Source organism: Taudactylus pleione, unplaced genomic scaffold (genome assembly GCF_031769625.1).
Source record: "Taudactylus pleione unplaced genomic scaffold, aTauple2 ptg001175l, whole genome shotgun sequence".
NCBI lineage: Eukaryota > Metazoa > Chordata > Amphibia > Anura > Myobatrachidae > Taudactylus > Taudactylus pleione.
Genome location: NW_028285576.1, coordinates 100,580 through 117,465, shown reverse-complemented (window position 1 = coordinate 117,465; position 16,886 = coordinate 100,580). Strand labels below are relative to the sequence as shown.

At 47.0% G+C, this 16,886-nt stretch overlaps 1 protein-coding gene across 1 annotated transcript in view; it reads right to left on the bottom strand.

Annotated features, from left to right (window-relative positions):
• The window catches only part of SLC1A7 (solute carrier family 1 member 7), a gene marked incomplete at its 5' end in the record, with an annotated part of 92,542 nt that overhangs the window by 47,381 nt on the left and 28,275 nt on the right, over positions 1-16,886 (bottom strand). Inside the window, 4 exons of the mRNA XM_088462256.1 lie at positions 115-348; positions 497-596; positions 6,407-6,629; positions 9,524-9,566. Of these exons, the coding sequence (XP_088318382.1) occupies positions 115-348; positions 497-596; positions 6,407-6,629; positions 9,524-9,566 (600 nt within the window). The remainder of the gene's footprint in view (positions 1-114; positions 349-496; positions 597-6,406; positions 6,630-9,523; positions 9,567-16,886) is intronic.

Sequence of the window (16,886 nt, the reverse complement as noted above, 5' to 3'; positions counted from 1 at the left end):
GGAGGAAGTGTCTGCAGAGCATCATACCTGGAGGAAGTGTCTGCAGAGCATCATACCTGGAGGAAGTGTCTGCAGAGCATCATACCTGGAGGAAGTGTCTGCAGAGCATCATACCTGGAGGACGTGGCCAGTGCTATAAGCAGAGCCTGCAGCACTCCTCGGATAAAGACAATGGGGTTCTTTTTGGTGATAAATAGATACATGAGGGGAAGGATGAAGAGCCCGTGTACCACGAGGCCGCACACCACAGTGATGGCATAGAATCCCAGCTTCTTCCCTATGGCTGTGGGGTCATCCATCTCCAGGATCTTCCCTGCGATAAGGAAGACAATCCCAAAAGGGAAGTACCTGCCAGGACCACAAACACAGACAGCATTTACTCCAATGTATGGTCATTACACAGTACCACTATTATCCTTAATATGTCACAGACAGTCCACGCAGGAGACGGGCCCACGCAGGAGACGGGCCCACGCAGGAGACGGGCCACACTTACCAGACAGCAACAGCCACAATCTTCATGACGGACTCATTCAGGCACTGGCAGACACTGACCAGAGGGACTCCGCTTGTCCCCATGCGGCCCAACATTATACCTGAAATAAGGATATATACTGTACTGTAATAGAAAATATAGATCCACTAAAGGCAGCACGTTCTGGGTACCCTGATACACAGCACAAAATCCAGGACACATAACACACAACAAAGCGTAAACAGTGCAACAAACAGCCGGATACAGAAAACATTCAGTTATATCCAAGGACAACAGAGAATCTAGTCAATGCCAAAAAGAAGAAGGGAGAGGTGATGATATGAGGGGCATGGGTACTGGGGGGTCCATGGAAACAGAGGCCCATCGCACACTGGGAAAGATGGCTGCCCGGGGAGTGTGGGTTATGGGCTATCTAAAAAATAAAAGAGGGATTGTGAAAGGACATGAGAGAGAGAGGTGATCCTTACACTGCTGGTCATACGACATTCTCCATGTGATACATGTGACCAGGTGCGATTGGGAAGCTCGGGGGCTTCCATGATGCAGCACTAATCTAGCAGTGTCCCCAGCAAGTGTGTTCTGGTGTTTTGTAAGGTCTCAGAATTAAATACCAGCGCTACTGCTATCTAATTCACTACTGATCACTACTGCTATCTGAGGGCCTGATTCACTACTGATCACTACTGCTATCTGATTCACTACTGCGATCTGGGAGTCTGATTCACTACTGATCACTACTGCTATCTGAGGGCCTTATTCACTACTGATCACTACTGCCATCTGAGGGTCTGATTCACTACTGATCACTACTGCTATCTGAGGGCCTTATTCACTACTGATCACTACTGCTATCTGAGGGTCTGATTCACTACTGATCACTACTGCTATCTGAGGGCCTTATTCACTACTGATCACTACTGCTATCTGAGGGTCTGATTCACTACTGATTACTACTTCTATCTGAGGGTCTGATTCACTACTGGTCACTACTGCTATCTGAGGGTCTGATTCACTACTGATCACTACTGCTATCTGAGAGTCTGATCCACTACCGATCACTACTGCTATCTGAGGGCCTGACTCACTACTGATCACTACTGCTATCTGATTCACTACTGATCACTACTGCTATCTGAGGGTCTGATTCACTACTGATCACTACTGCTATCTGAGGGTCTGATTCACTACTGCTATCTGAGGGCCTTATTCACTACTGATCACTACTGCTATCTGAGGGTCTGATTCACTACTGATCACTACTGCTATCTGAGGGTCTGATTCACTACTGATCACTACTGCTATCTGAGGGTCTGATTCACTACTGATCACTACTGCTATCTGAGGGTCTGATTCACTACTGATCACTACTGCTATCTGAGGATCTGATTCACTACTGATCACTACTGCTATCTGAGGGTCTGATCCACTACCGATCACTACTGCTATCTGAGGGCCTGACTCACTACTGATCACTACTGCTATCTGAGGGTCTGATTCACTACTGATCACTACTGCTATCTGAGGGTCTGATTCACTACTGCTATCTGATTCACTACTGATCACTACTGCTATCTGAGGGTCTGATTCACTACTTATCACTACTGCTATCTGAGGGCCTGATTCACTACTGATCACTACTGCTATCTGAGGACCTGATTCACTACTGATCACTACTTTTATCTGATTCACTACCGATCACTACTGCTATCTGAGGGTCTGATTCACTACCGATCACTACTGCTATCTGAGGGTATGATTCACTACCAATCACTACTGCTATCTGAGGGTTTGATTCACTACCAATCACTACTGCTATCTGAGGTCTAATTCACTACCAATCACTACTGCTATCTGAGGGCCTGAATCACTACTGCTATCTGATGGCCTGACTCACTACTGATCACTACTGCTATCTGAGGTCTGATTCACTACTGATCACTACTGCTATCTGAGGGTCTGATTCACTACCGATCACTACTGCTATCTGAGGGCCTGATTCACTACTGCTATCTGATTCACTACCGATCACTACCTACTGCTATCTGAGGGTCTGATTCACTACCGATCACTACAGCTATCTGAGGGTCTGATTCACTACCAATCACTACTGCTATCTGAGAACCTGATTCACTACCGATCACTACTGCTATCTGAGGGTCTGATTCACTACCGATCACTACTGCTATCTGAGGTCTAGTTCACTACCGATCACTACTGCTATCTGAGGGCCTGAACCACTACTGATCACTACTGCTATCTGATTCACTACCGATCACAACTGCTATCTGAGGGTCTGATTCACTACCGACCAACTACTGCTATCTGAGGGTCTGATTCACTACCAATCACTACTGCTATCTGAGGGCCTGAATCACTACTGCTATATGATTCACTACCGATCACTACTGCCATCTGAGGGTCTGAGTCACTACTGATCACTACTGCTATCTGAGGTCTAATTCACTACCAATCACTACTGCTATCTGAGGACCTGAATCACTACTGATCACTACTGCTATCTGAGGTCTGATTCACTACTGATCACAACTGCTATCTGAGGGCCTGAATCTCTACTCATCACTACTGCTATCTGAGGGTCTGATTCACTACCAATCACTATTGCTATCTGAGGGCATGAATCATTACTGCTATCTGATTCACTACCGATCACTACTGCTATCTGAGAGTTTGATTCACTACCAATCACTACTGCTATCTGAGAACCTGATTCACTACCGATCACTACCGATCACTACTGCTATCTGAGGGTCTGATTCACTACCGATCACTACTGCTATCTGAGGGTCTGATTCACTACCAATCACTACTGCTATCTGAGAACCTGATTCACTACCGATCACTACTGCTATCTGAGGGTCTGATTCACTACCGATCACTACTGCTATCTGAGGTCTAGTTCACTACCGATCACTACTGCTATCTGAGGGCCTGAACCACTACTGATCACTACTGCTATCTGATTCACTATCGATCACAACTGCTATCCGAGGGTCTGATTCACTACCGATCAACTACTGCTATCTGAGGGTCTGATTCACTACCAATCACTACTGCTATCTGAGGGCCTGAATCACTACTGCTATCTGATTCACTACCGATCACTACTGCCATCTGAGGGTCTGAGTCACTACTGATCACTACTGCTATCTGAGGTCTAATTCACTACCAATCACTACTGCTATCTGAGGACCTGAATCACTACTGATCACTACTGCTATCTGAGGTCTGATTCACTACTGATCACTACTGCTATCTGAGGGCCTGAATCTCTACTGATCACTACTGCTGTCTGAGGGTCTGATTCACTACCAATCACTACTGCTATCTGAGGGCATGAATCATTACTGCTATCTGATTCACTACCGATCACTACTGCTATCTGAGGGTTTGATTCACTACCGATCACTACTGCTATCTGAGGACCTGATTCACTACTAATCACTACTGCTATCTGAGGGTCTGATTCACTACCGATCAACTACTGCTATCTGAGGGTCTGATTCACTACCGATCACTACTGCTATCTGAGGGCCCGAATCACTACTGCTATCTGATTCACTACCGATCACTACTGCTATCTGAGGGTCTGAGTCACTACCGATCACTACTGCTATCTGAGGTCTAATTCACTACCAATCACTACTGCTATCTGAGGACCTGAATCACTACTGATCACTACTGCTATCTGAGGGCCTGAATCTCTACTGATCACTACTGCTTTCAGAGGGTCTGATTCACTACCGATCACTACTGCTATCTGAGAGCCTGAATCATTACTGCTATCTGATTCACTACCAATCACTACTCCTATCTGAGGGTTTGATTCACTACCAATCACTACTGCTATCTGAGAACCTAATTCACTACTGATCACTACTGCTATCTGATTCACTACCGATCACTACTGCTATCTGAGGGTCTGATTCACTACCGATCACTACTGCTATCTGAGGGTCTGATTCACTACCGATCACTACTGCTATCTGAGGTCTAGTTCACTACCGATCACTACTGCTATCTGAGGGCCTGAACCACTACTGATCACTACTGCTATCTGAGGGTCTGATTCACTACCGATCACTACTGCTATCTGAGGGTCTGATTCACTACCACTATCTGAGGGCCTGAATCACTACTGATCACTACTGCTATCTGAGGGCATGAATCACTACTGATCACTACTGCCATCTGAGGTCTGATTCACTACTGATCACTACTGCTATCTGAGGGCCTGAATCTCTACTGATCACAACTGCTATCTGAGGGCCTGAGTCACTCCCGATCACTACTGCTATCTGAGGGCCTGACTTACTACTGATCGCTACTGCTATCTGAGGGTCTGATTCACTACTGCTATCTGTGGTCTGATTCACTACCGATCACTACTGCTATCTGAGGGCCTGACTCACTACTGATCGCTACTGCTATCTGAGGGCCTGATTCACTACCAATCACTACTGCTATCTGAGGTTCTGATTCACCACTGATCACTACTGCTATCTGAGGGCCTGATTCACGACCGATCACTACTGCTATCTGAGGGCCTGACTCACTACTGCTATCTGAGGGCCTGATTCACTACTGCTATCTGAGGGCCTGATTCACTACTGATCACTACTGCTATCTGAGGGCCTGATTCACTACTGATCACTACTGCTATCTGAGGGCCTGACTCACTACTGATCGCTACTGCTATCTGAGGGCCTGATTCACTACCGATCACTACTGCTATCTGAGGGTCTGATTCACTATTGGTCACTACTGCTGTCTGAGGGCCTGATTCACTACTGATCACTACTGCTATCTGAGGGCCTGACTCACTACTGATCGCTACTGCTATCTGAGGGCCTGATTCACTACCAATCACTACTGCTATCTGAGGGTCTGATTCACTATTGGTCACTACTGCTATCTGAGGGCCTGATTCACTACTGATCACTACTGCTATCTGAGGGTCTGATTCACTACTGATCACTACTGCTATCTGAGGTCCTGATTCACTACTGCTATCTGAGGGCCTCACTCACTACTGCTGTCTGAGGTCCTGATTCACTACTGATCTCTGAGGGCCTGACTCACTACTGCTCTCTGAGGTCCTGATTCACTACTGATCACTACTGCTATCTGATGGCCTGACTCACTACCGATCACTACTGCTATCTGAGGGCCTGATTCACTAACGGTCACTACTGCTATCTGAGGGCCTGATTCACTAACAGTCACTACTGCTATCTGAGGGCCTGATTCACTACCGATCACTACTGCTATCTGATTCACTACTGATCACTACTGCTCTCTGATGGCCTGACTCACTACTGATCACTACTGCTATCTGAGGGCCTGATTCACTACTGCTATCTGATGGCCTGACTCACTACCGATCACTACTGCTATCTGAATCACTGCAATAAGCAGAAATACAGATTGTTAGTAGCGATGGATAATGATAAATATACCTTAAAAGTTTAGGACAGGTCCACCAGAGGTGCACTATACTCGGATTGTTACCAGGTACTCCTCTGCCATCTGCCCTGACTACTTACCTGTCCCTGGATCACGCTGTTGTGTCAGCCCTTGTCAGTGACTCCGGCATATCTGCCCATGTCCTAACCAAACTTATACTGCCACGTTCAGTGTTTACCCAGGGGACTGCAAAACCGGACTTGTCCTGTCAGATGTTCTGCTATACGGTGAGGATACAGTAATACGCCTCATGAGCTGTTGTTATTACAGGGTGTTCTTGTGTAATCGGAGGGTCTCAGACACGGGGAAGGCAGTACCTAGTACCCAGCCATTACTCTCAGCTGCACAACTTTTTGTCATACTGAACTTTAAGAAAGACGGTGCAATAATTTAATGTAATAAAAACGTTTTTTAGACGTAGCGTACCCATGGTGGCAGAGAAAATGACAATGCCCAGCACGTTCATCCCCTCACTGGTGCCAGGCTCTGACTTGTACACGATGTCTGGGGACGGGGTGATGTCCAGAGCAAAGTTCTGTATGTGTGACCCGTTCTCATCCTGAATCCCATAGATGAGGATCCTGTGAGTGACGCTCTCCGAGGAAGTCGCCTTCCTCCCCTTTATTATGGGCACATTCTTGGTGCGGTACTGGAAGGACGATAAGAAAGTTTAGACTGGTATAAAATAAATGATATATTCCTTCATTTATCTGTGACCTCTGCATACAGACCGGGCGAGTTTCCTAGAGACGAGAGACCTGCCGCAGCGCCCGCTGCTCAGCGCCAATGTGTATAACATGGGAAGGCAACCTGTGGCACTCCAGCTGCTGTGGTACTACACCTTCCAGCATGTCCTGCCAGAGGTTTGCGGTTAGGGAAAGCTAACACTTTGGCAGGGCATGCTGGGATGTGTAGTGCCACGTTTATGTAGACACTGCATTTCCTCCATTGCATATGCGCAGCAGCAGCGCACGTCTTCTACCAAGTAAAGCTGCTCCATCTGCGGTACAGTAACTAGGGGATGAGGTGCAGCAAAACTCAGTAACACTTAGGGGCCTATTTATCAAGGTCTGCGCCCCCCATGATCATATGGAAATAACATGAATTTCTCACATCTTACAATCACAGCTACTTATAATGGGACCAACCCAGGAGGCACTGCACTTTATAAAGGAGACATTTATACAGGCACTGCGAGAGGCACTGCAGGAGGCACTGCAGATACTTCCTGCGATAAGGTCAGAATCCTAGCTCACCGCCATGACGATACACTATAGGGCATTGCCATTTGGCTATTTATGAAGCCTTGAAAAGTAAAAGTTTCAGAGCTCATCTCCGATAACGCCATATTCAGATCCCTACCCTCCCTCCGGCTCAGAGCTCATCTCCGATAACGCCATATTCAGATCCCTACCCTCCCTCCACATCAGAGCTCATCTCCGATAGCTAACGTCATCTTCAGATCCCTACCCTCCCTCCGGCACAGAGCTCATCTCCGATAACGCCATCTTCAGATCCCTACCCTCCCTCCACCTCAGAGCTCATCTCCGATAGCCAACGCCATCTTCAGATCCCTACCCTCCCTCCAACTCAGAGCTCATCTCCGATAGCTAACGCCATCTTCAGATACCTACCCTACTTCCGGCTCAGAGCTCATCTCCAATAGCCAACGCCATCTTCAGATCCCTACCCTCCCTCCATCTCAGAGCTCATCTCCGATAGCTAACGTCATCATCAGATCCCTACCCTCCCTCCAGCTCAGAGCTCATCTCCGATAGCTAACGCCATCATCAGATCCCTACCCTCCCTCCACCTCAGAGCTCATCTCCGATAGCTAACGTCATCTTCAGATCCCTACCCTCCCTCCAGCTCAGAGCTCATCTCCGATAGCTAACGCCATCTTCAGATCCCTACCCTCCCTCCGGCTCAGAGCTCATCTCCGATAGCTAACGCCATCTTCAGATCCCTACCCTCCCTCCAGCTCAGAGCTCATCTCCGATAGCTAACGCCATCTTCAGATCCCTACCCTCCCTCCGGCTCAGAGCTCATCTCCGATAGCTAACGCCATCTTCAGATCCCTACCCTCCCTCCGGCTCAGAGCTCATCTCCGATAGCTAACGCCATCTTCAGATCCCTACGCTCCCTCCACCTCAGAGCTCATCTCCGATAGCTAACGCCATCTTCAGATACCTACCCTACTTCCGGCTCAGAGCTCATCTCCAATAGCCAACGCCATCTTCAGATCCCTACCCTCCCTCCATCTCAGAGCTCATCTCCGATAGCTAACGTCATCATCAGATCCCTACCCTCCCTCCAGCTCAGAGCTCATCTCCGATAGCTAACGCCATCATCAGATCCCTACCCTCCCTCCACCTCAGAGCTCATCTCCGATAGCTAACGTCATCTTCAGATCCCTACCCTCCCTCCAGCTCAGAGCTCATCTCCGATAGCTAACGCCATCTTCAGATCCCTACCCTCCCTCCGGCTCAGAGCTCATCTCCGATAGCTAACGCCATCTTCAGATCCCTACCCTCCCTCCAGCTCAGAGCTCATCTCCGATAGCTAACGCCATCTTCAGATCCCTACCCTCCCTCCGGCTCAGAGCTCATCTCCGATAGCTAACGCCATCTTCAGATCCCTACCCTCCCTCCGGCTCAGAGCTCATCTCCGATAGCTAACGCCATCTTCAGATCCCTACCCTCCCTCCGGCTCAGAGCTCATCTCCGATAGCTAACGCCATCTTCAGATCCCTACGCTCCCTCCACCTCAGAGCTCATCTCCGATAGCCAACGCCATCTTCAGATCCCTACCCTCCCTCCGGCTCAGTGCTCATCTCTGATAGCTAACGCCATCTTCAGGCCCTATATTCGACGGTACAGCTGCTACTGGAGTAACCACGACCCGGCATGAACATGTTAGAACATTGCTACATGAACACATCCTGATGCACCGCTATGCGGTTCTGCGTATAATAATAACTAGGCCCCTGAGTAGCTGCTCCTTCTCTCACCTGGCAGAGTAGCATGGTATATACATTATATATACCTGTAATGGGAGAGGCAGAGCAGAATGTACGCCTGCTTACGGAGTAAATTGTGTGCGGTAGAACTGCGTTTGTTCCAGAACCAAGCGTACACAAGCAATCATATGCCTTTCAGTAATATGTTCTCATGCGACTGAAGGCGTGTAACAGGCGTGTAACTGCCCTGCAATGGGGCATTCCCAACGAGGAAATTGCAGAATGAACATAGTTGCGGGAAGCATAAATACGCCAGCTTTCAGACGTGGATCGGGCTGGTGAGAGCGCACAGTAATGATGATGACGAGTATCACGTGTACGGATATTGACGGTCCGCTCGCTGAAAGGAGTGCAACTGCGCACAAGCAAATGTGCGCTGTTACTTTCGTGCACGCTACATGGGAGCAATAATAGGTGACACGCACTCAGTGCAATGGGCCCAAAATGTGGAATTACACTGACCGGTGAGTGACATGTATGTGAAATTACACTGACACTAGAGTGACATACGTGGTCTGACTGACCTGCTTAAAAGTTGCCTCCACCAGATTTGAAGGAAACATGTTCCTAGGTACAGAAAGAGAAAAAGTGTTTTAGTCACAAATAAAAAAATCTTGTAAAATAATATCGTTACCTCTTGGTTAAGTGTTAAAAAAAGAGGTGATACAGTAACGTCAGCACATGATATATAATAATAACACATATCTGCTGTAACACACAGATAAATTACACATGACCGCCATCTGTATGCAGTCTAATATAATAATAACACAGATCTGCTATAACACACAATTACATTACACATGACCGCCATCTGTATGCAGCCCAATATAATAATAAAAAAAATCTGATATAACACAAAGTTACATTACACATGACTGCCATCTCTAATACCACACAGTCCTGTGTATACATCAGTAACATCAGCCACAGCTCAGCCAGCATAGAGACACCCACTACTGCTATCTCACATCTGTAATACCTCACAGTCCTGTGTATACATCTGTAACATCAGCCACAGCACAGCCAGCATAGAGACACCCACTACTGCTATCTCACATCTGTAATATCTCACAGTCCTGTGTATACATCTGTAACATCAGCCACAGCACAGCCAGCATAGAGACACCCACTACTGATCTCACATCTGTAATACCTCATAGTCCTGTGTATACATCTGTAATATCAGCCACAGCACAGCCAGAATAGAGACACCCACTACTGCTATCTCACATCTGTAATACCTCACAGTCCTGTGTATACATCAGTAACATCAGCCACAGCTCAGCCAGCATAGAGACACCCACTACTGCTATCTCACATCTGTAATACCTCACAGTCCTGTGTATACATCTGTAACATCAGCCACAGCACTGCCAGCATAGAGACACCCACTACTGCTATCTCACATCTGTAATACATCTCAGTCCTGTGTATACATCTGTAACATCAGCCACAGCACAGCCAGCATAGAGACACCCACTACTGCTATCTCACATCTGTAATATCTCACAGTCCTGTGTATACATCTGTAACATCAGCCACAGCACAGCCAGCATAGAGACACCCACTACTGCTATCTCACATCTGTAATACCTCACAGTCCTGTGTATACAACAGTAACATCTGCCACAGCACAGCCAGCAGAGAGACACCCACTACGATCCTCATCTGTAATACCTCACAGTCCTGTGTATACATCTGTAACATCAGCCACAGCTCAGCCAGCATAGAGACGCCCACTACTGCTATCTCACATCTGTAATACCTCACTGTCCTGTGTATACATCTGTAACATCAGCCACAGCTCAGCCAGCATAGAGACACCCACAACTGCTATCTCACATCTGTAATACCTCACAGTCCTGTGTATACATCTGTAACATCAGCCACAGCTCAGCCAGCATAGAGACACCCACTACTGCTATCTCACATCTGTAATACCTCACAGTCCTGTGTATACATCAGTAACATCAGTCACAGCACAGCCAGCATAGAGACACCCACTACTGCTATCTCACATCTGTAATACCTCACAGTCCTGTGTATACATCGGTAACATCAGCCACAGCTCAGCCAGCATAGAGACACCCACTACTGCTGTCTCACATCTGTAATATCTCACAGTCCTGTGTATACATCTGTAACATCAGCCACAGCTCAGCCAGCATAGAGACACCCACTACTGCTATCTCACATCTGTAATACCTCACAGTCCTGTGTATACATCTGTAACATCAGCCACAGCACAGCCAGCATAGAGACACCCACTACTACTATCTCACATCTGTAATACCTCACAGTCCTGTGTATACATCTGTAACATCAGCCACAGCACTGCCAGCATAGAGACACCCACTACTGCTATCTCACATCTGTAATACCTCACAGTCCTGCATCTACATCTGTAACATCAGCAACAGCACAGCCAGCATAGAGACACCCACTACTGCTATCTCACTTCTGTAATACCTCACAGTCCTGTGTATACATCTGTAACATCAGTCACAGCTCAGCCAGCATAGAGACACCACTACTGCTATCTCACATCTGTAATACCTCACAGTCCTGTGTATACATCTGTAACATCAGCCACAGCACAGCCAGCATAGAGACACCCACTACTGCTATCTCACATCTGTAATACCTCACAGTCCTGTGTATACATCTGTAACATCAGCCACAGCACAGCCAGCATAGAGACACCACTACTGCTATCTCACATCTGTAATACCTCACAGTCCTGTGTATACATCTGTAACATCAGCCACAGCACAGCCAGCATAGAGACACCCACTACTGCTATCTCACATCTGTAATACCTCACAGTCCTGTGTATACATCTGTAACATCAGCCACAGCACAGCCAGCATAGACACCCACTACTGCTATCTCACATCTGTAATACCTCACAGTCCTGTGTATACATCTGTAACATCAGCCACAGCACAGCCAGCATAGAGACACCACTACTGCTATCTCACATCTGTAATACCTCACAGTCCTGTGTATACATCTGTAACATCAGCAACAGCACAGCCAGCATAGAGACAGCCACTACTGCTATCTCACATCTGTAACACCTCACAGTCCTGTGTATACATCTGTAACATCAGCCACAGCACAGCCAGCAAAGAGACACCCACTACTGCTATCTCACATCTGTAATACCTCACAGTCCTGTGTATACATCTGTAACATCAGCCACAGCTCAGACAGAATAGAGACATCCACTACTGCTATCTCACATCTGTAATACCTCACAGTCCTGTGTATACATCTGTAACATCAGCCACAGCACAGCCAGCATAGAGACACCACTACTGCTATCTCACATCTGTAATACCTCACAGTCCTGTGTATACATCTGTAACATCAGCCACAGCACAGCCAGCATAGAGACACCCACTACTGCTATCTCACATCTGTAATACCTCACAGTCCTGTGTATACATCTGTAACATCAGCCACAGCACAGCCAGCATAGAGACACCCACTACTGCTATCTCACATCTGTAATACCTCACAGTCCTGTGTATACATCTGTAACATCAGCCACAGCACAGCCAGCATAGAGACACCACTACTGCTATCTCACATCTGTAATACCTCACAGTCCTGTGTATACATCTGTAACATCAGCCACAGCACAGCCAGCATAGAGACACCACTACTGCTATCTCACATCTGTAATACCTCACAGTCCTGTGTATACATCTGTAACATCAGCAACAGCACAGCCAGCATAGAGACAGCCACTACTGCTATCTCACATCTGTAACACCTCACAGTCCTGTGTATACATCTGTAACATCAGCCACAGCACAGCCAGCAAAGAGACACCCACTACTGCTATCTCACATCTGTAATACCTCACAGTCCTGTGTATACATCTGTAACATCAGCCACAGCACAGCCAGCAAAGAGACACCCACTACTGCTATCTCACATCTGCAATACCTCACAGTCCTGTGTATACATCTGTAACATCAGCCACAGCTCAGCCAGCATAGAGACACCCACTACTGCTATCTCACATCTGTAATACATCACAGTCCTGTGTATACATCTGTAACATCAGCCACAGCTCAGCCAGCATAGAGACACCCACTACTGCTATCTCACATCTGTAATATCTCACAGTCCTGTGTATACATCTGTAATATCAGCCACAGCTCAGCCAGCATAGAGACACCCACTACTGCTATCTCACATCTGTAATACCTCACAGTCCTGTGTATACATCTGTAACATCAGCCACAGCACAGCCAGCATAGAGACACCACTACTGCTATCTCACATCTGTAATACCTCACAGTCCTGTGTATACATCTGTAACATCAGCCACAGCTCAGCCAGCATAGAGACACCCACTACTGCTATCTCACATCTGTAATACCTCACAGTCCTGTGTATACATCTGTAACATCAGCCACAGCACAGCCAGCATAGAGACCCCCACTACTGCAATCTCACATCTGTAATACCTCACAGTCCTGTGTATACATCAGTAACATCAGCCACAGCACAGCCAGCATAGAGACAGCCACTACTGCTATCTCACATCTGTAATACCTCACAGTCCTGTGTATACATCTGTAATATCAGCCACAGCTCAGCCAGCATAGAGACACCCACTACTGCTATCTCACATCTGTAATACCTCACAGTCCTGTGTATACATCTGTAACATCAGCCACAGCTCAGCCAGCATAGAGACACCCACTACTGCTATCTCACATCTGTAATACCTCACAGTCCTGTGTATACATCTGTAACATCAGTCACTGCACAGCCAGCATAGAGACACCCACTACTGCTATCTCACATCTGTAGTACATCACAGTCCTGTGTATACATCAGTAACATCAGCCACAGCACAGCCAGCATAGAGACACCCACTACTGCTATCTCACATCTGTAATACCTCACAGTCCTGTGTATACATCTGTAACATCAGCCACAGCACAGCCAGCATAGAGACACCCACTACTGCTATCTCACATCTGTAATACATCACAGTCCTGTGTATACATCTGTAACATCAGCCACAGCTCAGCCAGCATAGAGACACCCACTACTGCTTTCTCACATCTGTAATACCTCACAGTCCTGTGTATACATCTGTAACATCAGCCACAGCTCAGCCAGCATAGAGACACCCAATACTGCTATCTCACATCTGTAATACCTCACAGTCCTGTGTATACATCTGTAACATCAGCCACAGCTCACCCAGCATAGAGACGCTCCCACTACTGCTATCTCACATCTGTAATACCTCAGTCATGTGTATACATCTGTAACATCAGTCACAGCACAGCCAGCATAGAGACACCCAATACTGCTATCTCACATCTGTAATACCTCACAGTCCTGTGTATACATCTGTAACATCAGCCACAGCACAGCCAGCATAGAGACACCCACTACTGCTATCTCACATCTGTAATACCTCACAGTCCTGTGTATACATCTGTAATATCAGTCACAGCACAGCCAGCATAGAGACGCCCACTACTGCTATCTCACATCTGTAATACCTCACAGTCCTGTGTATACATCAGTAACATCAGCCACAGCTCAGCCAGCATAGAGACACCCACTACTGCTATCTCACATCTGTAATACCTCACAGTCCTGTGTATACATCTGTAACATCAGCCACAGCTCAGCCAGCATAGAGACACCACTACTGCTATCTCACATCTGTAATACCTCACAGTCCTGTGTATACATCTGTAACATCAGCCACAGCACAGCCAGCATAGACACACCCACTACTGCTATCTCACATCTGTAATACCTCACAGTCCTGTGTATACATCTGTAACATCAGCCACAGCTCACCCAGCATAGAGACGCCCACTACTGCAATCTCACATCTGTAATACCTCACAGTCCTGTGTATACATCTGTAACATCAGCCACAGCACAGCCAGCATAGACACACCCACTACTGCTATCTCACATCTGTAATACCTCACAGTCCTGTGTATACATCTGTAACATCAGCCACAGCTCACCCAGCATAGAGACGCTCCCACTACTGCTATCTCACATCTGTAATACATCACAGTCCTGTATATACATCTGTAACATCAGCCACAGCACAGCCAGCATAGAGACCCCACTACTGCTATCTCACATCTGTAATATCTCACAGTCCTGTGTATACATCTGTAACATCAGCCACAGCTCAGCCAGCATAGAGACACCCACTACTGCTATCTCACATCTGTAATACCTCACAGTCCTGTGTATACATCTGTAACATCAGCCACAGCTCACCCAGCATAGAGACGCTCCCACTACTGCTATCTCACATCTGTAATACCTCACAGTCCTGTGTATACATCTGTAACATCAGTCACAGCTCAGCCAGCATAGAGACACCCACTACTGCTATCTCTCATCTGTAATACATCACAGTCCTGCGTATACATCTGTAACATCAGCCACAGCACAGCCATCATAGAGACACCCACTACTGCTATCTCACATCTGTAATACCTCACAGTCCTGTGTATACATCTGTAACATCAGCCACAGCACAGCCAGCATAGAGACACCCACTACTGCTATCTCACATCTGTAATACCTCACAGTCCTGTGTATACATCTGTAACATCAGCCACAGCTCACCCAGCATAGAGACGCTCCCACTACTGCTATCTCACATCTGTAATACCTCACAGTCCTGTGTATACATCTGTAACATCAGCCACAGCACAGCCAGCATAGAGACACCCACTACTGCTATCTCACATCTGTAATACCTCACAGTCCTGTGTATACATCTGTAACATCAGCCACAGCACAGCCAGCATAGAGACACCCACTACTGCTATCTCACATCTGTAATACCTCACAGTCCTGTGTATACATCTGTAACATCAGCCACAGCTCAGCCAGCATAGAGACACCCACTACTGCTATCTCACATCTGTAATACCTCACAGTCCTGTGTATACATCTGTAACATCAGTCACTGCACAGCCAGCATAGAGACACCCACTACTGCTATCTCACATCTGTAGTACATCACAGTCCTGTGTATACATCAGTAACATCAGCCACAGCACAGCCAGCATAGAGACACCCACTACTGCTATCTCACATCTGTAATACCTCACAGTCCTGTGTATACATCTGTAACATCAGCCACAGCACAGCCAGCATAGAGACACCCACTACTGCTATCTCACATCTGTAGTACATCACAGTCCTGTGTATACATCTGTAACATCAGCCACAGCTCAGCCAGCATAGAGACACCCACTACTGCTTTCTCACATCTGTAATACCTCACAGTCCTGTGTATACATCTGTAACATCAGCCACAGCTCAGCCAGCATAGAGACACCCACTACTGCTATCTCACATCTGTAATACCTCAGTCATGTGTATACATCTGTAACATCAGTCACAGCACAGCCAGCATAGAGACACCCAATACTGCTATCTCACATCTGTAATACCTCACAGTCCTGTGTATACATCTGTAACATCAGCCAGCATAGAGACACCCACTGCTGCTATCTCACATCTGTAATACCTCACAGTCCTGTGTATACATCTGTAACATCAGCCACAGCTCACCCAGCATAGAGACGCTCCCACTACTGCTATCTCACATCTGTAATACATCACAGTCCTGTATATACATCTGTAACATCAGCCACAGCACAGCCAGCATAGAGACCCCACTACTGCTATCTCACATCTGTAATATCTCACAGTCCTGTGTATACATCTGTAACATCAGCCACAGCTCAGCCAGCATAGAGACACCCACTACTGCTATCTCACATCTGTAATACCTCACAGTCCTGTGTATACATCTGTAACATCAGCCACAGCTCACCCAGCATAGAGACGCTCCCA